The sequence below is a fragment of the Calliopsis andreniformis genome, chromosome 10 (assembly GCF_051401765.1).
Source record: "Calliopsis andreniformis isolate RMS-2024a chromosome 10, iyCalAndr_principal, whole genome shotgun sequence".
NCBI lineage: Eukaryota > Metazoa > Arthropoda > Insecta > Hymenoptera > Andrenidae > Calliopsis > Calliopsis andreniformis.
Window position 1 is genome coordinate 20,332,322 of NC_135071.1, and position 25,639 is coordinate 20,357,960.

Consider the following 25,639-nt stretch of genomic DNA (forward strand, 5'->3'; position numbering starts at 1 on the left):
ATAGAGATGAGCGGATTTCCCCGCGACTTGTGTGCGTCAAAACAGATAGAAGGGAAGAGATTAACGGGGCAGAGAGGGATACTTCGGAAGATCGTGGGTCGCATTCGGTGCCCGATCGGCTTGATCGACGGTGCCCCTTTGATGTCACCTCTGACAATTATCATTCATTACCTGACCTCGCGAAACAGGTAAACGATCCAACTTAAGAACGAGGTATCCATTATCGATAATTGACTTAACGATATCGTTTACATATCGACAAACACATAAAACTAAATTTCAGTAATTACGCTGTATAATTATACATGTTTGTCATTAGAAAGCCTGATTGTTGAATCATTGCTTGAAGACTAGTTTCAAAAGCACTTTTTTTAATCTTCTACCTACTATTCCATCTGTGATATCTGCCTATAATTTTGCATGTACAATTTCCATGTCCATATATTACGCTTCTGTTGATCCTGAAAAGAGGATAGGGTGCTCCTTTTTAGGCACCCTGTGCGAGCAGGCGGAGAGGTGGTTCCCCGAATCTACGAGCCGCGACTAGCAAGGCCGCCAAGCAGTGGAATTTTCTTTTTTAACGTGGCCCACAATGCCGAGCCGCGTAGATATTATGTCAGCATTATGTATAGCCACGGTGAGCAGCCGATGGTTCGATCCTTTCGACCAGAAATGATGCCGAAGGTCGAGCGCACAAGAGCGAGGAGACGAGGAGACGAGGCGACGAGGCGACGGACGCCGCCTGAAAACGAAACGAACCGTTCCGTTCGTCGTCCTTGCGACAGTTTTAGTTTCGCGTAGAGTTCCGCCGCGAGGGAGGCGTAGGTGCGCTTGCTCAGGCTTACGTGGTCGAATTACGCGGTTTAAGCGCCTCGATTCTCCCGATGGCACCAGGCCACCCGGGGGGCCACGAAAAATTTACGTAAGCGAAGACGCCACCGAGGTTGCGTCATCGCCGTTCCCGAGTCTAATTAATCGAGCAACGTAACCGCTCCTGAATAACTGGATATCTTCGCTGTCTAACAGGGGAACTCAAGGTTGCCTGCTTCTGACAGGGGAGGCAACCGCCTTGTCCCCCTTTGACAGTACCAACCTCCTACAGTATCCTCGAATCTGTTAAAAAGCATTAGAATCCATCTGGTCAATGCGAAGCTCGCCACGAGGTCAATCACTTTTTTGCAGACAGAGGGGGAACTTTTTGTCTCGATCAGATTTAATGCTTTAATCGAACCTTGGCTTGGTGTTGCAACTGTTGCACGTGTCGAGCACGATTCAGGGGCAGGAGGCTTCAAAGATAATTGTAGGGGACGCTGAAAGGAAACTAGATTTCAGCGGAACGGATTTGCAATTTGTTTGCAGAAACGCACACAATGCAAATATGCATTTGACGAAATAGTAATAGGCTGGCTGACGTTCACGCTTAAATCTAACTTAAATCGTCATTCCTAGAAAGAGATTAGACAGAATCCGTAACACCTTCAACAGCTTTGGCGTAACTTGATTCCTTCCTCGAACGGAAACGTCGTTTTACCACGATGTTAAAGGAATTCTCTCGTTGCATTGGCTTTGGATATGCATTCTTCACTGCATTTCTCGAATATTATGAAGAAAATTTGTTCTGATCTTCGAACGGCGAGTAAGCCTGCAAAACAAAGTGTTTGAACGTCATCGCGAAGTAGAATGTCCCTGTGTAAATACGGCGGCTGTATTTATAACAGTATCTACTGACAAATATTTGGAGATTGTCTGTTTAGGGTGAGCCAAGATATCTTACCCTCAATAAAAGTTCACTAATTCTCGCAAACATTGTATTATTATCGCAAGCTGAATTTCTTTCTATACTATTACAACCGTTACTCGCTGTAGACACATGACTCATATTTCGGATTCGTGCAGAAGTAAACATCTAAAGATAACCTTCCCAACAAGAACAATATAGAACGTTTAATCGAATTCCGATGAGAGCTTCGAATTTCCCTGAAAATTCTCATCGACATACCTGTTTATCCAGAAGTGTCTTACTCGTGACACACTCATACTACTTACGATAACGCGAACAGCCACTTAGCCATTCGAGGTCACGAATATTCTGTTCGTACGCGTGTTACCAGACACGCGGCACCATGGATAATCGATCATCGAACAAAGTTAACGCGTGTATTCCATCGTGGGATCAAGCAACAATCGAAAGAACTCATCGGTGGTACACGAAACTGAATTTAGAGTGACATAATACGCTCTCGTAGCTAAAGAAAGCGGACGTCTGTTGTCTGAACATGGGTCACCAAACACGAGCGAAGTTCCCGAAATATTAAAGGCTAGCCTTTGATATCTAAACGCAGAGGAACAGGAAGTCGTGTAGAACTTCGACCGTGTGTGTTTAACGAGTGTCAGCTTGAGTCAGTGGTTTCGTGACTCACAGCGAACACGAGTACTATCATAGTCTCATCTGCTGTTACTAGGAAAGGTATTAGAATTCCTGGAGAATTTTCGGTTTCTGAGAAACTTTTGAGAAAATGTACGAATGTTTTGAATTCGAAAAAGAAGGAAGAATTGTATAGGCATATTTATCCCCGAGAAAAGAAGATGTCAAAAAAGATTGTCAGACCTTGGAGCTTGACGAAACTCCGAAGCGGTCTCGCCGATTGGCGGACGATATCGCGGGCCCCGTCCGAGGAATCGCGGCGAGGAAGGTGGAAACAGAGACGGAAGAGTCGGGGGGAAGGAAAGGAAGCGACGGCATGGCATCGCATTATTATTTGCGAATGTAGAGGGAAGGCTGCCGCGCGAGCAGCGGGAATCGCGCTAATCGCGCTAATCGCTGGTAGAGTCCGACGCGACCGCAACCTCGGCGTCGTCCGATAACGAGGAAAGATTATGCCCAAGGACAAGGCCGCGCTGACTGTCAGCGAACGAACGGACGTTCGGTCGGCCCGTAGCGAGACGTTGCGACAAAATCGCGAACGCTGCCGATACACGCGTTCCTCTGCTCCTCGCGTATGTATGTACGCGCGGTAACGCGATTATAGCGCGCGCGTGCTCGTTGTCCTTGCGACGCCGCCAGAACTTGTCAACAAGAACAAAGTATCGCCGATGTGATATCGTGACTTTATCGTTCATCTACACCTTTGACGAACAGTCATCCCATGAGACAGGTATGGTGGTGTCCACGCATCTCACAGTCATCGTGATACCAGATTGCCATGAATCAAAAGACAAACTTGATGGATAATCTAGATTTATGATGCCTAGGAGAAATTCAATTGCAATAAATTTGAAAAGATTGCGAATGTTTTTGCTCTCCGTACTGTTTAACCAGTTAACGAAGAGTAGGTACTTAAAAACAAAATGCCTCGATTGATTAGTTGAAGTTGACCTTCCAATTAACTTGTGCCACGCCATGTGGCTAATTGTCAGCTATCTCCGATAAGAGTGTCTCCCTAGTTGCACCACATTGCACCACTCTGGTCGCGAATACAGAATCACTTCGAACTTGAACTTCGACCCAGAAATTTAGGCGGGAATCGTTGCGACAGATCGATACGCAATATCCGTGGTCTGTTTGTCACGCTCACGGTGATTGCGACGTAACGCAGAGTGCACGAGCCACACTTTCTTGACGTCAAAGTATTTACTGGCATATTATTACATTGCATTAAATAACACGCGTGTAAAGTAAAAAACTGTTGCGCCGCTTGCTTGTGCAATGGGAGTAACGAAGACCCTCGCTTATCTGCCGCGTGGCAACTGGATGGACAAGGAGACCTGCCAGCATGCTTCTCAATTAGTCTATGTCAGTTTGGGAAATTCATTGAGCAGAATACATCAATATCACCTGTCGAGAGAACTGGCTAATAAGAAACCTATGTAAGAGAAAAAATTGTACCTCATTTTTTCAGTATTTATTTGAAAATTTGAATATTTAAAAATTTGAAAATTTGAATATTTGAATATTTGAAAATTTGAATATTTGAAAATTTGAATATTTGAAAATTTGAATATTTGAATATTTGAAAATTTGAATATTTGAAAATTTGAAAATTTGAATATTTGAATATTTGAATATTTGGAAATTTTAAATCTAACGAAAAAGTATTGTTATCCTCAAACAAAACCAGGGAAACTAAAAAATCGATTTTAAAACCAGCTCCAAAAATCAAACCGTCAGATTAGGTCACTGTTTCACAGAAGTCAGGTCGGCAGCCAAGAGTCCCACGCATTCTGTCCGTTAGAAACTAGCCAATTCCCCTGGAACTGGATATCCTCGAGACTTTTTAATCGCGGGCCAGCAGTGAACGCTGTCGGTCAGGTGAATCATCTGTTCTGCGTTCCTGTTTCACTGGTCAAGTGGAGGTGACCTAGACAGGAGGAAACATCTTAGTCGAGGAATGACCCACGAAGAAATGGGCGGAAGTTGGCCACGTAATCTGGCTGGGTACGTCAAGGCCTCTGATGCGTGTCGAGCCCTAACCCAGACCAATTATTGTATCCTGGGGAACTTGGTCGCAAGGCTACAGCTTTTCCATAGGCCCCCGTGGCAATGTGAGCCAATGCTCAAAACACTCGTGACGTTTTATTATCTGTCCACTTGTCCTAAAAAAAACCACACGTCTGGGTTACTCAGAGGCTTTCAACGCTGCGTAATATCGCTACAGTTGTTCGCAAAATCTTCCCCCCTTCGAGCTCCGACTTTCAATAACAATCCTCAAATGAAACCGAGGAGAGCTTTGTTTTAGATTCTTATCTCGTTGAGCGCGGTTAAACTTTCGCGTTCGCGAATCAGACCTCGATCTAATCGCATCGATCGATCTTCCTGAGAGAGATAGCAGGACGATGTACACGCGCGGCCGAATATTCAATTTCGGGCATTCGTCATCGGTTTTAGCGCCCATGAAAAGGTCGTTCCCGTTCGTCGCGACTTGTCTTTACGATCGTGATGATGATGATACAGAAAGAGGGGGCTGTGAGAGGGGGCTGAGAGGGGGATGGGAGCATGGCGGGGAAGAGGGCTGATGCGACCTTGCGCGATTCCAACGATACGACTAATAATAATACCAAATCGTTTCGCAAATACCGCAACACGCGCCGCGGAGTTCCATCTCTTCTTCTTCTCCTTCCGTTTCTCCTTCTGTCTGCTTCCTCTCGCGTTCCACCACCCCTCGCCCCTCCCTTTTCTCAATTCATCGCGCACCGCGACTTCTATTTCTCCTTCCGAGTTGCTCCTCCTTTTCTGCGTGCGTATTTGTTTCGTCATTTTCACGCTAATGGTATAATCAGTTATCCGACCACTATTTTTTTTTAATAAAAGCGGTTTAAGTTCAAGTTCGAAGGAAGTACGTGGAAGATAGCTTCAGTTTCGGTATCCCTGTGTAAATTAGCTTACAGATGTAAGATGTAGCGTAAATGTTTTTTATCGGGTCGGTATAAGTCCACTTCTCTTCAACAAAAAGATTATTTCATGTTTATGTAACGCATATAAAAATCAGATCATAAAAGTGCACGTATCTAAGGTCTTGAAAACATAAAGCTAGAGAAATAGGAGCTCTTAAATATCTTCGACGGTAAAGTAACGGGCTCTAAGAAACTGTCATTTTAAAAAAGAAGTAGGTCATATTAGACACTTTGGGAACAATATTAATCATTGTTTCCTAATCCCATTTGTCCCTCTCGTAATTTTAGCTCTAGAATATGAATGACTCATAAAAAAGAAGGTTATCGTGTAAAGTTTTTTCATGTCGAAAATAAAACAGTACGTCAGCTTGAAAGTATCACTTGTGCACTTTACCTGCACGACGGCATTATTCGTGCACTTTAGGAATATACTCGCCTTTCGCGCGCGCTCCATTCTTTTTCGCCCGTGCATTACCATCCGTTTCCACTTGAAACGCGTCAAACGCGCTCGCTTATTTCACTCGACTTCTGTGTCTGCACTTTGCCTTCGCCTTTTACTTTGCGCAGGTTTCTGCCCCTGCCCTAATCGATACGTCTACAATAGAGAATGTCTAGCAAATAGAACTTGTAACTTTTTGCAAAAATAGAGCAATACTGTAAGAATTCATTTTGCCTTGCAGCCACATGTATGATGACACAGAATACAGTCATGTAAGGTGTAGAATCGCACAGAATATGGGAACAATAATAATTTCTTTCATCTCTCGTCTTATACCGAGCCACCTTGGCGGAAGTAATAATATCCCAAATATTGAAACAGGTGCTGTTACATCACTAAACTGAACTCAGAAGTGGAATCGAATAGCATTCGATAGTCATTAGCTAGCTAATTTATCCATCAATAATTGCTCGATCAGTAATTGGTTAATATTTACTAGCGTGGAAACAATCATGAGAAAAAAGGTCAATAAATGAGGGAATACTTATTTATTTTTCTAAGAAAATTTATTCTTCTATTTTCATTCAACAGAGGAAGCAATATTTTACCTGCGCACAGTCTCAATTAAAAATTCTCATTGACTCTTCGCAAGTCATCGGTACAGCAATTGATATATTGACGTGTGTAAATATTAGATGCAATGTTTCTACGCTGCATAGTCTATCGATGATCAGAAGTTTGCAGCGTACTTCGCAGTGACTTCTCTCCTGCATGTTGGCCTCTGCGACGACACGCCACGCACGTGCCAAGCATTTCGCTTCGCCAAGGTCGCTGATAGCGATTTCGCTTCCTAGAACCAGGGGGGTATCGCTGATAACGGGTAACGGCTCGTTTAGAGATGACGGTTCAGTTTATCAATCTCTCCGCGGAAAGAATCGCGTCGACTGCTCCTGTCCACGGATCAGAAAGGATGCCACGATCGTGCCAGCCAGCCAGCTATCAACCAGGATTCTATTTTTACGGCTGTAATCGTAAACTTTGTTTAAAAGCGACGCGAGAGCCCGCATTACTCGCGCTGCTCCCGAATCACCACGATCTGACGCTTTCGGAGCATCCTCTGACCTTGTCTTTAGGTAATTTTAGGCTCGTGGAAGATTTGAGGAAATTGATTGTTTTCTGAGACCTATCTTATTTTTTCACGAGCTTCTCGTAAGCCAAGCAAACCAACCTCACTTTACATACGCTCCACGCTCTGTACAATGCTTTAAATCTTCTCTATTTTTTAATCCATGAAGTTGATCAGTTTGCCAATAAAAATGCTTCGGTTCTGTCTAGAAAAAAACGAGAAGATATCGCATGTTCAGGAAGCTTCGTTTTATTACCACGGAGAATAAATGTTTAGGCTAGATCGGGTTGTCCGAAGGAAGCTGGAGGTAATGGATTTACAGGTTACCCTTTTTATCCCCCCATCGAGATAACTTGAACTCGGCTGCGTGCATCAGCGTACATAGTGGGAACAGAATACTCGTACGAGCCAATTAAGAAATGAGATTTACGTGGGAAACGTTTACGCGCGATCGTACCCTCATGAATATGCAGGCGACCCGCAGAAGTTCGTCTGCGATACCAGGTTCTATGCACCTTGTAGAAACACGCTATTTAACACTTTCTGTACAAGTTGTCGCCCTGTATCTTGAGCAAGTGGTCGAGTAGGACTGAGGTGATTTATTTTTGAGTAAAGATTTTTTCTAGCGTGTGTATCGCAGTTTGAAATGATTCCAAGGCTGTAATATTTAGGTCATCGAATTCGTCTTTGCTCTAGCTTGTCCGATAAAAACTATCTTGTTCTACTTATGAAATTTAAGGTGATCTCGATGTCTTCAATCTCTCAAATTTAATTAAGAAGTTAGTCAAAATCTTTGTGGAACTCGAAGTAAAAGGAAGGAACAACACAATATATTAGCCCTAGGGGATTATTGATAAAGATTATTGCGTTGCTGTCGTAACACAGTGCTTACTGCAACAGGTTAACACGATCGAGTCCTTTACAGTTACTCGGTGCAGTTCGTTGCATCGTAACGGAACCGTCGCTGTTCCGGAAACGCTACAAAGGATCCGCATCCGAACACTTTAATTGCGTAACTGCCCTATGCCACTCTGCAGAGAACTTCAATCATGGTTAAGAAGTCTGTTATATTTGTACGTAGAAAAGTATTTGTAGTATTTTTTCGTATTCACGATTATTAATTCATCATTTTTTGTAGTACAGTAGGAGACACGTAACCTGCGAAGATATAGCAGTTAAAAATATAACACCGTCAGGTCCGCAAATATTAGCCCAGTAGAAATAGTGCGCCATAGACAGACACGTGAGACAGACGTGATCATTTGCATGCTACGAAGAAATCCTCAAATTTAGATTGAAACATTGTTAAATAACATACATGCAACACAAAATTGTTAATCCCATGCGTGTGTACCAGGCGAGTAACTGATCACATCAGCGATGCATTTATATCAAAGCACAATATTTTTTGTACGAGTAAATATGTTATTCTCATCGAAAGGAATCTGTGAATCATTGTAGAGTTCCGCCAACGAGCAAACACGTATCCAGAGAACACAGTGGCCTTGAACTTCGGATAGGTGACCCGGTCAGCTTTGGACACGGCAAAGCCGTTTTTATCCGGCCAGCATATAAATTACGTTATTTTTTGCTGCTTTCCGTTTGAGGACGTCGTAAGACGATTACGCGGAGCCGGGAAGAGGCGCGCGCGTGCTCGAACGTGAAAATAATTAATCGAATCACGTATGACGAACGTTTCCACGTGAAACCGTGACAAGACAGCCTGGCCTTGAACCAGGGGGCCAGTCCATCAACAGCGGCTTCCTCTTTGCTCTCGCCACGCGTTGCAAACACGCCATTAAACGCGACGCCAACAGAAATTCGACTCATGTGAGTGCTCAGCTGGCCTTGACGCTCTTCCGAAGTTTGAATTTCGACCCCATCGAGAAATCCATTCGTTTCAACACTTGCTATTGATATCTTCTAATTTCTGTCTGAAAGCTATCCTCTTGCTCCATTAGCTTTGACTTGGGATCCGTACTTAGCTTCAGACGAACTGCGTTAATATTAATAGCATTATTATCGTCTGCAATTAGCCTTTAACTGGCCTTTCAGCTCCCCTACATCAAAATTTATCAAAAGAATCTGCAGGTCTGGTTTGTCGCTGACTCCCACAAGATCATTCCAGTTCTCGCACGTTCATTCCAATTCGATCCAAGTCCCTGTCGCATGCCTGCCACCAAATCCACGCTAAGTTCAATCATACCCAGCAATCTGTTCGCAAACAAGCTAAAGACCGTGCAGTGGGGCGCCTACTCTCTAATGTCCTTCGCGAAAGATTACATTATCAATCTCCTCTACTTTCTTTTATCTCCAGACAAAAGAAAAGACGCGCAAACGCGGCTAATTACCAAGAATCACAAGTCATCGCTTCGATTTCCTCCGCTGACTGTATCGAAGCAGCTTCGAGCTGCTTGGGGACAGCCATGGAACGTTCCAGAACGTTGCTGGACGATCGCGGCATCAGTCTCGGGCTTCCTCCGCGCTGTGGAAACATTGAAAATCGCGTCGGCAGCCGATAGCATGCAATCGATCTAACCGATCGATAAGACTAAATATATCGAAGGATCGCGCATGCCTTTTTTTATGCGCCTCGGATATCATCGATGGTGTCACGCGGTGTTAGGGGAGCCTCACGGTACGGAATAACAGGAAATCGGACACTGGCGAGCCGGTATCGGCGTTACCGAGACTTCAGTTTGGTAATCGCGACACCAACTGGACGATAACGCGACCGGACGACAGGTGATTACAAATATCGGGTGTCTTTACACATCCGCTGTTTGCGGTACAACTTCCTCTCTCTCGCCACCCGACCAGGGTGGGCTCGTTGACTCGCAGACGATCGAAGACCATCGGTTCCCCTGTGCGTTCACTGCACTTCGATACCTCTCACTTTGAGAAGCTTGAGAATTCGCCAAGAAATTCGGGGTATCGATGCTACCACGTACGACATACTGTTGAAAGCTCAGGAGATGTCAGGCTTCCTGCAGAGCTAACCAGACTGCCTGCTAACTTCTGAGTTCTCGGCAGTAGATACATCTGTCTATACGAACCAGCAACATGCAATTTAGAGTCATCCAAGTATAATCGCCAGCTGACCTAGAGTTCTCTATCCACCCACCCTCCAGCGTTGAACCCCGCTGCACGCCCTCGGAAGCACAGGGATCGATACTCCCAAAGTGGGCAAGAGTACGTAACCCCGAGGTTCAACGACCCAACGAGAGTCCGTTTCCCCGAGCATCGGCAGATAGAAAATGGGTCGACGCTTTTGCAGCGATCAACAAAGAGAGACAGCGTTGGTCGAGTCATTATAATTGTCGAACACGTGTTCGCGACTGACGAGGGGTGATGCGGCACGCGGGGCGTTCAGAAGCATCGCCGAGGAAGGATTGACCTCGTTGTCGGCCACTGAGTAGGTAATCACGGCCGCCTCCTTTCGATCTGGGAACGAAGTTTTTCGCTGGCGGGGTGCAGAGAGCTCGGGGAGAGAGTGCACGTAGCGAGGCCGGGGCTGTGTCAACGGCCTGGCCACTATTCAGCGCAAGTGCGGCTCCGCTGGTCAGCGCGCGCGCGCGCGAGCGCGCTCGTCGCGACGGGAGAGTGGCAGAGGTCGTTGCCTCGCTGTCCGAGCCTCTTCTTCGTGCCCCCTTCGACCGAGTCCGCCTCCCCTCCGCCCCGTCGTTAGATAACGTATTGTTTCGCGTTCTTTCTTGCCGCCCCCAGACCCCTGCCACTGTCTACTTGAACTTGAGTCGATGACATTGTTCCTCTCCGGTGACAGAGGGCTGTTGACTTTATTTCAATCGGTCAGGTGAAAATAATGTCGAAGGTATACCTGGATCCCAGGGCCAAAGCGTATCAAGGCACGGAGAAAATAAGTGGAGTTAATGCACTCTGGCTCTGGGGTTCAGGTATGCGAAGTATGTACCTAGATAGAACAACAGGCTGGGTGAAATGTCTCGTAATGTCGTTTTTGGACTCGTTCTGTGCTTCAGCTCACAGATTCATTTGGAACTAGGTACTACAGGCAAGTTTGTAGAAAACAGAAGGTGTCTTCCTGAGATCTGGTTTTATAAGGCTCATAATTCACGTTTACTTAGTCGGTAGTGAAAGTGAAGAAGAGAAGATTCGAAGAAGTAAGAGAAAAAGCACCCAGTTATGTAATAAAAGTGTGATCTGCACCTCCTTTGAGAAGTCGAAAGTACCTGCATCCAAAAATTTTTGCGAAAATGCTTAATTTTACGTTCTCTAAAGTCGTTAAGCATCCTCGTGTGCCCTTTTTCTTTCCCTGCGAGTCAAAGATTTGACAGTATACCGAGAAGTTACGTTTCATTCGAATCGGGGCTCTTTAGCTATGCAGAGTAGCTGCGTTTCTGTTTGGAAAGGGTCGAAGCTGCGCGCGAAATAAAGGAAGCGTTTAATTAAGCCGGTGAAAAGCGTGCGCGATGGAAAAAGTGCGAGCGGTGGCGTGAAACGGGTTCGCGACGGAGAAGGAAGCGCCAAAGGGGCTGAAGAGGAGCCGAGAGTGGAGCCACCGGGCGCCGTGGCAACGACCTCTGCCACTCTCGCGCTTTTTCTCGACCAGCGAGTTACGTGGATACGAGACTTTTTCCTCGCCCCGTTCCAACGCTCACCGATAATAACGCGAACGCGAGAGTTGCGTCACTGACTGCGACCGATATAAGGAACGTGGTCTTTCATTTTTTATCGAAATGGAATATTTTCAAGCAACGCTGCTACCATGAAATTAGGTGATAAATATCTGGAGATTAGGATAAAAGTGCCAATTACTGTGTACTGACTCATTACCGTAACCCACGCCTCTCTCCTCTTTAGTTTCATGTATAATCTGAAGGCAAGCATTTATGGCTTTTTAATGAAATGTAATATTCTCAGTTTAATAGTGCATCTAGAAAAAGAAGAGGAACACAGTAATTGGCACTCCTGTCTTAACTGAGTATTAAGTCGTGTACTACAGTTTTGCGGGTTTTGCCACGATAATCAGAGAAATCTGTGATGCTATTTAAGAGAGACCAACAGCATTATTTCCTCCCATCATCGACGAAGAATCCACTGACCAATAATAGCATGGGTCACCCTGTGCAGCGAATAGGTATGGTCGAAAGCAGAGGAGGAGGAAATCGGAGCGCGCGATAGACGGTTGCTCCCGTGTCGTCGAAACGGCCGTTCGGAAGTAACGAGATACAAATAGAAACCCCCTCGCAATTGCGGCACTATGGAGCGAGCAGAGGTGACTGCCCCCGTATTAGGTCACATTTGCGCCTGCCCGAACACAAGTAGCGCGCCAGCCAGACGATTGTGTCGCGTTCACAGGACTGTCGAACCTTTGACCCGTGACCGGCGATCGCTGATCCGAATTAACTGCTCGGCTGGCATCGATGATGCGTCGATCGTCGATCAACGATCGAGATATAGACGCTGGAGCGAACAGCTTCCAAATGCACGAGAATTATCTCGAAGCTGAGACAACGAATGAGAATAAATAGACTGTATTAGCTTTTGCGAAAATCAGGAGGGCCTTTATTTTTCAGGAATATTTCATTGTGAATCATGATACAGTGTTTTTGGAATGTTTGGGATATCAGAGTGACCTAATTACTGAGAATGCTAGATACCCCAAAGTCTTCTAGTACAGTAGAATTTCGAGAATTCAAAGAGGAAATAGAGGACCATGGAGCGTGCGGTGAACGAACCGTCGACTCGTTTTCGAACGGCAGACCGTATAATTGCGAGTGTTCGTCGCGGTTCGATCGGCAAATAGGTCTCGGTAAAAATCACGTGCCAGTCGAATCGTGTCGCGAACGACTTCCACGATACTCTCTTTACCAACATCGGTGTTTAATCGAAACCACAAGTGTATCGAACAGTCCACGATCTGCCGAAAATCGACCACACTTAGGTACACAGAATTCACTGATATTCAGAAATAATAGTCCCAGTTTCCCCCATCTAGAATATCAGCAAATATTCATAGGATCTTTTTCCTCTCGGGAAAAGGCTGGTGGCGAAATCCCAGTCGCGTTGGAAAAGCGAGAAGCATGGATTGGTAACGAGCGCGCGAACGCGAGTGCAATGGGCGCGGGTGTGTAGTGCAATTAGACGGATTAAGAACGGTCGCAGCTCGGTGAAAAATGGGCAACGGGATAAATGATCGCGGAGCGAGCCGAGGGATGGCCGGGAGAATGGGGCTCGGGCGTGTTAGTGTCACAGAAAGAGAGGGAAGGGAGAATGAGCCAGTCAGGCGGCGAACGAACCAGCGGGGAATGTGTATACGTGTACTCGGGTGCAACGACCGGTGGATTGTCCGTGGATTTCGAGCAAGGAACTCCGCGAGTTTCGCGCATGCAGCTACGATACGCTACCGTCGTACGTCTCGTAGCTGGCCACGTGCCGCGATGCACGCGAACCCTGATACCTATAGGCGCCAACGAAAATTTCTGCTCGTAAACCAGAGCTCGTAAACCGGCCACGTTTCCGCTGGATTAGGTAGAAAAAATTGATTGAATTTCAAATCAGATCAACTCGGCCTGCGATATTCATTACCCGGGATATCTTTATATCTAAATTGTATAGCTAGAGGTTCGATCCTCGCACGCAGCTGGGAAAGGCGAAATGATTGGAAATAATAAATCTCACGCAATTATCCAAAAAGTCGACTTTTTCGTTGACTTATTCTACTGCCAATTGTCAGCCATATAAGACAGACGAAGAATTTCATTAAAAGATTAAAAGCGAAATTAATTTTATTAATAGAGCCTTTTTGTGGCAATTTTTTATTTTTCAGGTCATTTTTCATCCCCTTTTTAAAGAAATTTTTCCTATTTCGAGCCAGCAAGTGAAATGAAAAGCGACGTTAATTGGGGGACAACTTAACGTATAAATCAGAGCGTAATGTTTCGATCGTTCCACAGAAGCAATTACCCTGACATCGCGTTCCCCCGATAAATTCGGATAATCGTGGGTCTGTGGTAGTATCGCGGTGGCTGGCGTGTATCGTGGCTCGGGCGAAGCGAAGCCAGGCCGCGCGGATTCGAACGCGAGCGAAACCGTGTCGGTCGTTGAACCGCGGCTGCTTCGCCGCGATGTAAACTACGCCTCGGTATCCATCGACGCTCCACGGTGAGAGTTCTCTCTATGAATTTCATCCGAGCGGATCCCGGGGCTTAAAACCGCTCCAACAGGCAGGTCTTCTTCCGTATTTATGGAAAAAATTCAGTTCGCATCTCGCGATTCTTTTCCCTTTTTCTGTTTCTTCTGCTAGCTTAGTCGTCTTAACATGAGCTCCGTGGAACATTTTTCACATCTTCCACTGAGAAATTCTATCGATTTCTGAGCGAAATCGTGGACTATTCAAATTTTCATGGCAACACTTTGACCACGTTTATTTCAAAGAAACTATGAAGAAAAGCTCTGTCGTCAGAGGTGTTTCACATCGAACGCGATTATGTAAGATGCTTGTCGAGGAGTATTATGGCGTATTACGTGGCCAAAAATAGATGAACATGAAAGTATATGTATCGAAAGATTCGATACGATGGCTGATACCTGTGTTTTTCTTGAAAATTTCGTGAAGAAGAGACTCGCGATGGGTGCCTGAAACGAAGCACAAAAGCGAGCAAAGGTTCTCGAGCCACGAAGAACGTTTCGGAACGTTTCGGGATGACGAAAATATACCAGTTAAGGAGCGCGGTCAACGACCCCTTCGGCCGTGTATTTCTACGCCGCGCAACGTAACGCCGTGACGTGTTTCCGGGAACCGAGGCCGATTAATTAGACGGTGGACTACTCCATAAATTAGGCCACCTTCCTACCGATAACTCTATTTCCTCCTCTCGTATATAATGCTCGCTGGAGCGACACGCGAAATCGATGCCTGCGAAAACGACTGAAATCTAGGGATCAGACTCCTTTTACTTGGTTCACCTTCAAATATTTTTAGAGTCGATGATTAGGTGATGACTTTCAAACGAAACTTCTAATAATATGTTTATCTAGGATCTCCAACCGAAGCAGCTATTTAGAAAATTGGAGCTTGTGCTTCTCAGTTTACGTTCTAATTTTACATAACGCAAAGTGTTGATATCTTCACTTCTTTGTACGCGTATCAAGGTTCATCGCCTTCTTATCGGTGAGGTGTTTGCAGCAAAGTTTTATCAGTTCCATATTTCGCCTAAATTTCAGGGAGATTCTAATTTCGCCTCTGCTGCTTATCAAGTAGGACAAGTTACCTAATGTGACCTCGAATCGCTTTCAAATTACACGAAAAAAGTTCGCTCCAGAATTTTCGACATGAAATTCCGAGAAATATTATGTTCCTAAGACGCAAGCGTGCATTTGATGATCGATTAAGCATAAAAGACGATCAAGAAAGGGAGCTCCTACTCGCTTGGCGCGAGAAAGGCAAACGCTAATGTCAACTTGTTCTCGTTGACCGCTTATCAGGACCGATAGGACAGTATCGGAGCCGACTCGGTGGTAAATATGTCGCAAAATAGAATTGTTTATTTAATGCTCCTCTGGTTGGACAGCTGGTTGACCCGCCTTCCGATACTCGAGACGGTGACGCTGATACCCGATGGAGCAGCGGTAAACCGCGAAGGGCAAAATCTGCTCGAGCGCCTGGGACGTTCACCCGGCGTTCTTGAACTTTCAGGGTCGCTTAACTCGCCTCAGCCAGTGCCACTCGAGCCGAGGCTTATCGTTTTAGCGAAACGCCCGATAGAATTACGCCCCCGATGTTATCTTCGCCACTTGCTAATTATCGTCGTGGATGGCTCGTGTCCGCGTAATCGGTCGACAGCCAAGGTGAATAGTAGGCCTTTTGTCCGTCAAAAATGACAGAAGAAGGTTGAGTCGTTGCCGTGAGTCATCAGGCCAGATTGACGAGAAAAAGTCGCGTTAGGTAACTCTGAAATGGTAGAATATAGAATAGTACAGGCTACAGAAATGATTGGTATGGCGAGAAGGTTGCTAGGAACAAATTATATCACCTATTACATAAGTTTAGTAAGTAGTGAAGTAACGGTCGATAAGATAATTGGACACAGTACTGATACCAAAATTGTACGACAAAGAATCGAATGGAGAAAAAAAAATGTTCGAGTCACCATTCGTCCACGTTCTGTTAATTACATCGATCAGGATTCCAAGCACGAATATGCTCGCGGACGAGGGCCAGCGTACAAAGCGTCGTTCCAAGATGTTATTTTTCTCCTGACGATGACTACGAGTCATCGCCCTTGATCTAACAGTAAGCCATAGTCTCCGTGGATCGTAGGAGCGGGCAAGCACTCTAAATTCGCGATATCGTTATCCCAGTGTCGTTATTCCCGATAAAATCTGACCTAAATGCGGTTCACTGAACTCCACCGCGAACGTGTAATCTCCATTGTCGCGTTTCCGTCGATGACGGTAGCTCGATATTATCTAACGCTCTCGGTAGCATCCGTGGTCCTTTCTATAGAACCATCTCCTGCACTTCGACTATATATACGCGAGCTCGTTAAGTTTATCCACCGTCTCCAGCAGTAAAACAATGAAATATGCATCGGATTTGGAAAATCGCGAGTCGTTTAGTTCGCTGTGAAAAATTAACAACCCCCAATCAGATTAGAAGTCGCAGTAGATATCGGTGAAAGCGCTGAAGGTTCGAGAATAGTGCGGGATCGGAATAATCGGAGGAGGTCGAAAACAGCGAGCCAACGTTGATAAATAGAGGAGCAACCCAGACGTCGAGGACTCGATAATTATGTCATTTCTGGAATCCCCCGGTTCGCTCTAAGAGCAACGAAAACTGGAGCAACGACCTTCGGATTCGGCTCGGTCGGCGAGGTTCGTGAACCCTGAAAAGAGCTGCCAGGCCACGGGATAGATGGTACAGTTATGCTCTCTTCCTCCACCTGCTTCTTCCTCTTTTTTCCTCCTCGTTCTCCGTCTTCCTCTCCGTCTTCCTCTCCCTCTTCGGCCCTCTCCGTCTCCAGCTCCCCTCCTTCTCCCTCGACAATGGACTCGCGCGCGCGCCTGCACTCCCGCGCCGCTCGCCCGAGCAGGAGGAAATACCGTATGACCAGCTCGACACTGAGGAGAAAAGGAAATCCCTCCGGTTCGACGACCTGGCAAAGGTGACTCCGATTGTCTGGAAACGATTCGATCGCCGCTGCATCGATCCGTGCCGCTCCTTTCCTTTTCTCTTATTCGATTACGCCTCGACTCCGCTTAGCGTCCCTGCACTCTGAGCTGAGTGCTCCCTCCTAAGAGAATCACGGTAGAAAAGAAAATTGGATCCACGGCGAGCCGCCGAGGACAGAGGAATCCTTCCGTTTCGGATCCTAAAACTCCAATTCCTTCTTCGTATAGAACCTGAGGGCATTAAAAGAAGATTGGGGGATCCTGAGAGTGCATGGGATTTAGAATAATGAAATTACGTAGGTGGACTATTTTTAAGCTTCGCGCGTCATTTTCTAGAAATATCTTCTCACGTTTCGTCCTCGGTTTTCGAAAGCGTGTTTAGAGGACGATGGTAATACTCCTTTCGTCTATTCGACGCTGTGAATATATAGAGGTAATAAAAGTAGTAAAAATTAGATTGGACCGGAGCCGAAAGTGGCTTCGAATGCAAATAGAATCTTGAGCACCTCGAACTTAAACTACTCGATAGTTCTTAAAATAAATCGAAATCGATCGCCTATGAAAATCTCGCATCGAATGGAAATTGTTCGATCGTGGCTGGCGACTGGGAAGACTCGTCAGGTCGTCGACCTGGGACGTGGTCTCAGCGGGGACGGGCGTGGATCGACGAGCACGAAGAGCTGGGGGCAACAGAGAGGAAGAAGACGTTTATCCGTAATGACACGCGAAACTTCAGTAGTACACGGGAAACGTGAGAAATTCTTACGCAAAGAGCAGAGGCTCGAGGTAAGTGGGTCGCTGATTCAGGCTAGTCGGAGCCACTCTGAGCCGATATCAACGGGTTTTAACGGGATCGTGAGTAATCGAGAATCGCCGTCAAGGTGCAGCCACGAATCGGAAACGAAGCGAGACAGGAAACGAGAGGGCTCCAAATCGAGTGACTCACGCGCTTCATCGAGCAACAGCCATTCTAATTTCTTATTTCGCTTCTCCTATCGCTCTTCAAACACGTATGTCATATGCAAAAAGGTATCGTAAATATTTACATCACGCTGGCACGAAGCGAGTTTTCGCGATTCACGTGGCAGACTTTCGAAAACGTGCATCTCGTCGAAGCGTGTCCTTCCAGTTGCACGGAATTAACGTATGCCACCCGCGTTTTCACTTTTTTTTAATGCTTTCACTTTCGCGGCCACCGCTGAACGATAACGAACCAGCCAATGTCGTTTCACTGGAGTCATCTTAGATCCAGTCGTATTAAAAAGGATTATATGTTGACAGAGAGGTGTCGCGGAAGGCAAAGTGTGAAGCAGCAAATCGATTGGAACGTATTTCAATTATAGTGAGAATAAAAGGGATCGTAAATTGTTGTGAAAGTTCATTTAGCGCGATTGCAAATGTGCTCAGTCACAGAAAAGAAATTTCCAAGAGCTGATTATCAATCGTGGAAAGTAGCGATTTTCCTTTCGATCTGTTTTCCTCGCAGTGCGTCGGTCGTCGACCTTTTTAACCTGCTAACCACTCGCATGCGCTTTAATGACGCTTTCTTTCGTGCTACGTACTCCTTTCACTCTCACGTTTTTCCACTTCTCGGTCCTCGGCGAATTTACATTTCCCGTCAAATGAATATCTATTTTAGAAAATATAAAAAATATATGAGAAAGAAGTCCCGAAGAATGTGAATTTCTAAGTAAGAATAATTTTCAGCAAAATTTAGTTTTGCAGGTGAGAACGGTAACATAAATAGCTATTCATCTGTTCAGAGGTATTCAGAAATTCGCGGTATACAGGGAACAGTTAGCAGCGCATTAAAGTGGAGCAGAAACGCGGTCAGAGAAACAGAAACACACGCAACGTAAATGCGTAGAAAATCGATCGACCGATAATCGGATGATAGAATGACCTCGTTACTAATCGAATCTCCTGCTACACCACTTCTGTGTGGTTAAATATTTGATCTGTTCGATCACCGATAACCCTTATCTCGATTCGCATACTAGACGATCGCACTCGTGTGAATAAATATGAGCAGTAAAAAGATAGAGTGACCATAGACATTACGATTTGCCAAACGCTTAGATTTTATTCAAACCACAGTTTTCAGGACTCCATCTTCTGGAATTCTGTTAAAAGTATCTTGAATCAAACGGAACTATACCATAATATTTTAATAAAAATTAATTAGTAACTGTGAACTTTCTGTAACCTTTAAAGAGGTTCAGCATCATTGACCCGAGTTTGAATTCGGATTGGGAAAAAGTTACGAGTGAAACCGGCAGTCGTGTGAGGCTATAAAAAAAGTGTCCTTCCGTCGACCCCTCGCGGAACACATCTCCCTCTGATAATTCTCGGGTAAAAAAGGAGTGCCGTCTCCTTTCGGTGATCCAATAAAATTGGGAGTTTACGGTCCATAAAGTCTGCACCGAATAAAAGAGTGTATCTGGTTAATGTGTACCATGGTGACTGTCCGCTGACTATCATTCACAATGTGATCGTTGCTCCAGAGTCTCTCTATTTATTCTTTCAATTAAATAAGATTGCGTGGGCAAGGTTCGCTCATGCCTAATTTACTCCAGTTCTAAGGACTGCTCGATTGAGAGATTAAATTTAGATTCCTATTGATTATACTGTATGACTACCAGGCTTAATATTTACCACTTCAACAATATCTGATCATTTTCAATAGAAAAATCGTACAGTGTTTTCCAATCAACTTAGTTGAAGCGTTAAGCAGTCCTAATCTGAAAGCAAATACAGTTATGTGTATTACAGAAAGCCTGATTTCATCGTAGCGGAATGAACCTTGACCCATCTCATACTTGCTCACCACGTGACAAAAGCTGGGAAATATTATTGTTGGCTCCCTGGATGACCGATTCCATAGTTTGCGTTGCCCAAGAGAGGCCTTGAGACCGACAAAGAGTAAGTAAACCTTCATTATCAGCTCCGAGTAATGTCAAACGAGCGTCTTTCTCCTCTCACTTTCCATTCCTCGAGAAGGTTGTTCTATGAATCTGTAACGAACCCTCTTGTCTGATTAAACCGTCACGTTTCTATTTTGCCTCAGAATCTATAAGATTCAGTCCGTAAGGGAACGTAAAGAAATTTAAGCACGCTATGAATTATTAATGCTTGTCTGACCACGCGTCGGGCGCTTCTACTTGTCTAGGAGAGAAACTTCTCCCTCTCCCTAGCTCAGCTATCGCAGCCAGCGCATATTTTCAGCGGTTCTAAAGAACAATACGGTGAGCTTCACGCACTCCTTGTTCCAGTGACGTGACAAACTACTCTTCTGCATTTTTCCTAGAATTGAATAAAGCTGCAGCAGGAGGTATTTCAGAGAACGGTGCAATCCGATTTGCACGCATGCGGGTAGACGCTTCGACGACGTATCGCTTTGTGCACGACGAACAGTTGACAACCGTGAAATCGATAGAGTCGATAGTGTTTCGCGATAACGCCAATCGTCTTATCACCGCGCCGCTTGGCCTTGATCGTCATCGATTTTTCTTCTCTGCGACTTTTCCTCTCTGAATAGAAAAAGAAATCCCACGTTTTCATAGAATGGAAGAGAAATATTTCATCGGTCACCGAGAAACGAAATTATTAGAAGACTTTAACCGATTTCGTGAATGAATCCTTGAATTTCTTCACCTTTCTTAATCGGCTCGCTTCATCGTAGCCGTCTCGACTCGAATGCATAAGAAATTTGCACACAGTGCACGAGCTCAATACCCAAGGTCTCGATTAATCGCCCCTCTGATCCAATTCTCGAAACGACCGCGATGCATCGGAATGGATACGCGATTTCCGAAGGTCTCCTTCGACTTCGCCACGCACCCTTGGACGTCAAGACAACCTCACCTTCTCAACTGTTTCTCGACACACTCTCCTGTAGCCCTGATCGCGATATTCCATTTCAGCTTACCTCAACATTCTATCTGCTCGGTCTAGATAACGTCAGGTAAATCGAACGCCTTGCCCTTTTCATATCGTCCTCCACGATCGCGGTGTCCCCGATAAAATCGTCACAAACTGATATGTACTCCAAGTTGAATATATTCACCGAAGGTTGAACGGTCGTGGGCAGTTTCAGCAGAGGATACACGTTGACAATTATATCAACACTGTGTGGTAATTAAATGAGATCAGTGACAACTTCAAAATTTCTTTCGTGACAAGTTACAATGTCTATTTTTTTGTTTTCTTTTTGTTAATTTTTTGTAGTCGAAATAGGAATGATAGATTATAGGCGTGCCAAAAGGGATCGATTTCCAGAGCAGAATTCTTCCAGGACAAAAAGAGAAGAGAAACAATGGAAGAAGAACAAGGGGACTTTCTCGTGCGGACGCGGTTTATATATGCGTCTTCTAAATCGGTATACATTATGTCGAAAACAGCGACGACGACGTGCAACGTCGGGACGCCTGTCTTTTTGCGCAGATCGCGCTCAGTCGACGACACCAACCAGGGGATCAGATTCGATCGGGTGTCAAGGTCACGTCGACATTTATTTTTACATCCAGATCTCAAGAACGGAGGGACTCTGTCGGCCTGACAACAAGGGATAGCCATGGAGTGACTCCTGCCCGCACGAATGTCACACTCGATTTTTTCTTCCTCGTCGATATACCTATACGAATCGATGCTCCAAATCTGTCGCCGATTGTTTCGTCGTTCTCTGAGAGCATTTGGGACTGAAGGCATTTAATGTAAGCAAACACTGGCAAATCTGGATTTTAGAATAGAAAATGAAAAGTAGCGCAAGTTTTGTTCAAAAAATATCCTCTGATAACTCCTCGGTCGAAGTACTAATATCAAACCAGGAAACTCGACTTGCTCGTTATGACTGCACAGTTGCTGCACTTTTCTAAAATTAATGACAAAGCATTTGCATACAGGCGACTAAGCAGTTTGTCGACGAATAAGCTTATGCAAGCGTCTTTCAAGGACGCTAAAACCTAGTTTTCCATTTTACCAACCACACCACCGACGTTCATCGTCGGATCCATCGCTTATCCTTTCACCGGCGGACCACTTTCTTCATTCTAATTCAATTACTTTTGCTAGCCCGTGTCTAATGGAAGAGTTTTTGCATGAATAACAGGGGATCCTCTCGAACGGTTCACGGTGATGCAAGAAAATTTTACGATCTACTTCATAAGAGCAGTCGGGTTACGCGTTTTATATAACGCCGCGATGTAAGCGTTACGACGTGCAAACGGCTGCGTGCTTACATAGAATTACAATTACAAATTCGCGAAAAGTATGACGCGCTATCATGCATGGCTATCTACGCTGTCTAAGGACTTGTAAACACGGCTTGCTACCCTGATAACGCGAGCTTTTAAACACGAATCGCTGCTGGCCGCTTATTATGCAAATCATTTTTTAATGCACCTACAAACGGAGCACCTTGCGAGAAAGCTTTATTATTGGAAGGCAAACGTGAGCATTGTTCGAGTAAGATTACTCCATTGGGTCGATAATGTGTAATTTTTATACTGCTAGAAAATTAATAATTCTTTATTAAAATTGCACTTACTATTTAATATCTGCATCAAATAATGATTTCCATTCTCTTGTAGAATTGAAAGAGACATACCTCTGATCTAACCCAGACACTACTTCACACTATTCAGTCGTAATTGTTCTAAGTTTCGACAATATTTTGATGCTTCAATTTGAATTTCATATATAATGTTTGATCAAACTCATAAATTCGTGATAAATTGAACCTGTTCTTTGACTGAATATCTGAGGAAAATTTTTCTACTCATGTTCGGATCCCGGGGAAGGTTGCCCTTTCGCGGAGGTCGTAACCTTGCCACGTGGAGGCCCTTAACAGCTAGGTGAGAGGCGGCGAAGGACGAGGGAACGTTAACCCGGAAGAACGGCACGAGTCTAATAAAGGGGAGCATCGGCTTCGGCACCCTTCGACCACGCGCTTCGAATGCTCGAATTGCCAGTGAAAAAATGAGGGCGAATATCGTGAACAATATATCAGGCAAACTTATAAACAATAAATGAAACAAAATTGTAATAACGTTCAGAGAGAGAGAATTAAAAATAAACATGATGATAAAAGAGAATGTTTTTGAATTACTAACGTGAAGATCTTTGTCCAAGAATTTGACGTCGCTTAGCACAAAGTGACTACAGCACATTGATCCAGGCTTTTCAACGATGTCTCATCCGCGTTTGCCCACACGCAGGTATTCCGTTGTCCTTGGCTATAAGTATGCAAATGACGACCCCGCACGAGACTCCAATAACGTGTCGTTTAATCTTTGTTCACAAGACTGGTCCCTTCGTCACCCTTTCCCTCTTGCTCGAAGATTCGTCTCCTTGACAAAATGGTCAGCTGCTGAAAATGAACTGCCACCTAATTACGAATTCTTACAGGAGGCACGAAATTTCCTGGGAGAATTTCAGCCTGACAGGAAATTGAATTTCGAAAGTATATTGCTGGAACTTATTACCGATCAGAAGCTGGGCGAGTTCACAATTGCGACATTACTTTCTCAGCCTTCCTGTTCGCGAGTGGCGCGCAGTAAAGCGAGCGAAAAAAGGGGCAAAAGGCTCGAGGACAAAGTGCGACGGAGCGTCCCCGTAGGAGGATCCGAAGCGGAAAGAGCGTCCGATGCGAAGTCTCATTGAGCTCCACATCCGCCGCCTCGTTGTCTCGCGCATTGATAAGGGGGGAGGGTTTCTGTTACAAGGGGGGATGCTGCTCGTTCTCGAACGTGTCTGCGACCTCGCTCGGACCTTGAACGCGTTCCTTAGGCCGAGTCGTTGCGGCTGAACCCGGGAATTATTTAAAGGCCGATTCACACTTCGCTCGCTTCTGTTTGCTCGTCTGCAGGGAACTGAGTTCTTGGTCCTACGCTGTGGGCCTTTTGCCCAGTGGCTATGGGAGGGGGGAAAAAGCCTTCGAAATCATGCAAACGAGACGTAAATGGATAGGCCTTTTTTTTACAAAGGGGCTGCTCAGGGTTCTCGAATATTTTCATTTCGTTTTAGCAGATCTGGACAAGAGGTACACTGACTCAGCATCTGTTCACGAAAAGTTGCTAAACGTCAAAGATGTTTCATTTGGTGGATTAAAATTAAAGATGCTGTACAAGGTAGAGTACCTTGACAGATGGAAAAATAGTAGCACAGTAGTTTTCCCAATTGATTCATTCTAGTATTATATATAAAGAAACCTGAGCTCCAGGCGCATGAAAAAGGTAAAGTAGAGTACCAAAGAAAACTAGTAGCAGGAGCAAAGCCCTTTGTCTGACGAGGCGTTGGCTAGTCGAGTGTGAACGTCGCTTAACGCGTGAGCCAGTGGCTCAAAGGGGAGGAGACGAAGGCCTCTGGATAGTCGCGGTCGTGAGGGCGTTCTGGAGGCTAAATCCCAGTCTGGGAATGTAGTGCGTTCGCCCAGGGACAGCACACACGTCCGAGTGGCAGTCAAGGGTGGCCTCGAGCCTCGGAACGATTCCTTTCGGAAGACAATGGCCGGCATCGGGCTAGCCGATAATTGAATTCCGAGTATGAACGGGCTTAGCGCGTCGTCTATATGCTCACCGCGGCCGTCGATCCTTCCCTCGAGCCCTGATCGATTCGATTTTGCCACGTGTTCCGACTGATGGACGTTAAATACCCGGAAATGGCCCTGTTTATACGATGCTGAGAGAACGTTGCAGTTTCTATCGAGATAGGAAATAAAAATAGAGCTAGAACTAATTAAGATAGGTTTAAGGTAGGTGGAACGAATCGTAAATCCAACGGGACGCGAGAAAAACGTGACAAGACTAAAGGTCGTTGATTACAAAGATAAAATGTCCAACAGTAGTTCGCTAACAAATATGGACTGTATCATTCTCTGTTACTACAAGAATCCTAAAGAAATCTGGAGAAGACACATAATACAAACGACTCTACGCATTCAAATAATTCTATCCTTTCATCAAGATAATTCTGACGTTGATCTCGCCCACGCTTTCCACCCCCGCGTTCACGAGGGTGCGCGTGGAGCTTAATACCTCCAGGATGCACTGTATAAAGCGACGATAGCGACATCCCGATCAGGGGAAGGGTGGAGGCAGAGGGGAGAGTTCACAATAGGACGGGAAAGGTGAGAGACAGGTTGCGTGGCAACCGACGCCCCCGAGATGCCACGCGCCACTGTTCGCTATGGGAATTCGATGCCCGTTCCTAGCACACGCTCCCTGCCTTCTTCGAACTCGGGGAAAACCAACCCCCGCCAACGTCCGACCACCCTCGCATCAATTATGCAACTGAGATGCACTCTCGTGCAACAGACAGCGGTTCGAACGACCACAGGGTCTATTTCTGTAAACCTTTGCCTTTTGTACGATGCAAAATTCTATTAATTATGCAAGGAATAAATTTTTCATTACAAGCGTTTATAATTTTTGTGCTCTTACGTACCTCGTTTTAATATTATTCTCTGGATTAGCAACTTGTCCGCCGATGGAGTTCTAAATTGAGGAAATTTCAGAAATAGGATCACGGAAAGA

General features: G+C 45.3%; 2 protein-coding genes across 2 annotated transcripts in view; both read left to right on the forward strand.

Moving 5' to 3' along the window:
• Positions 1 to 21,806, forward strand: part of LOC143184949 (uncharacterized) — a 77,861-nt gene extending 56,055 nt beyond the window's left edge. The window contains exon 3 of the mRNA XM_076387571.1: positions 21,403 to 21,806. Coding sequence (XP_076243686.1) covers positions 21,403 to 21,679 — 277 coding nt within the window. The 3' untranslated portion in view covers positions 21,680 to 21,806. The remainder of the gene's footprint in view (positions 1 to 21,402) is intronic.
• Positions 1 to 23,189, forward strand: part of LOC143185145 (uncharacterized) — an 83,153-nt gene extending 59,964 nt beyond the window's left edge. Inside the window, exons 5-6 of the mRNA XM_076387880.1 lie at positions 19,881 to 20,030; positions 22,907 to 23,189. The gene's annotated coding sequence lies outside the window, so the exon portion shown is untranslated. The remainder of the gene's footprint in view (positions 1 to 19,880; positions 20,031 to 22,906) is intronic.
• Positions 23,190 to 25,639: the final 2,450 nt, after the last annotated feature.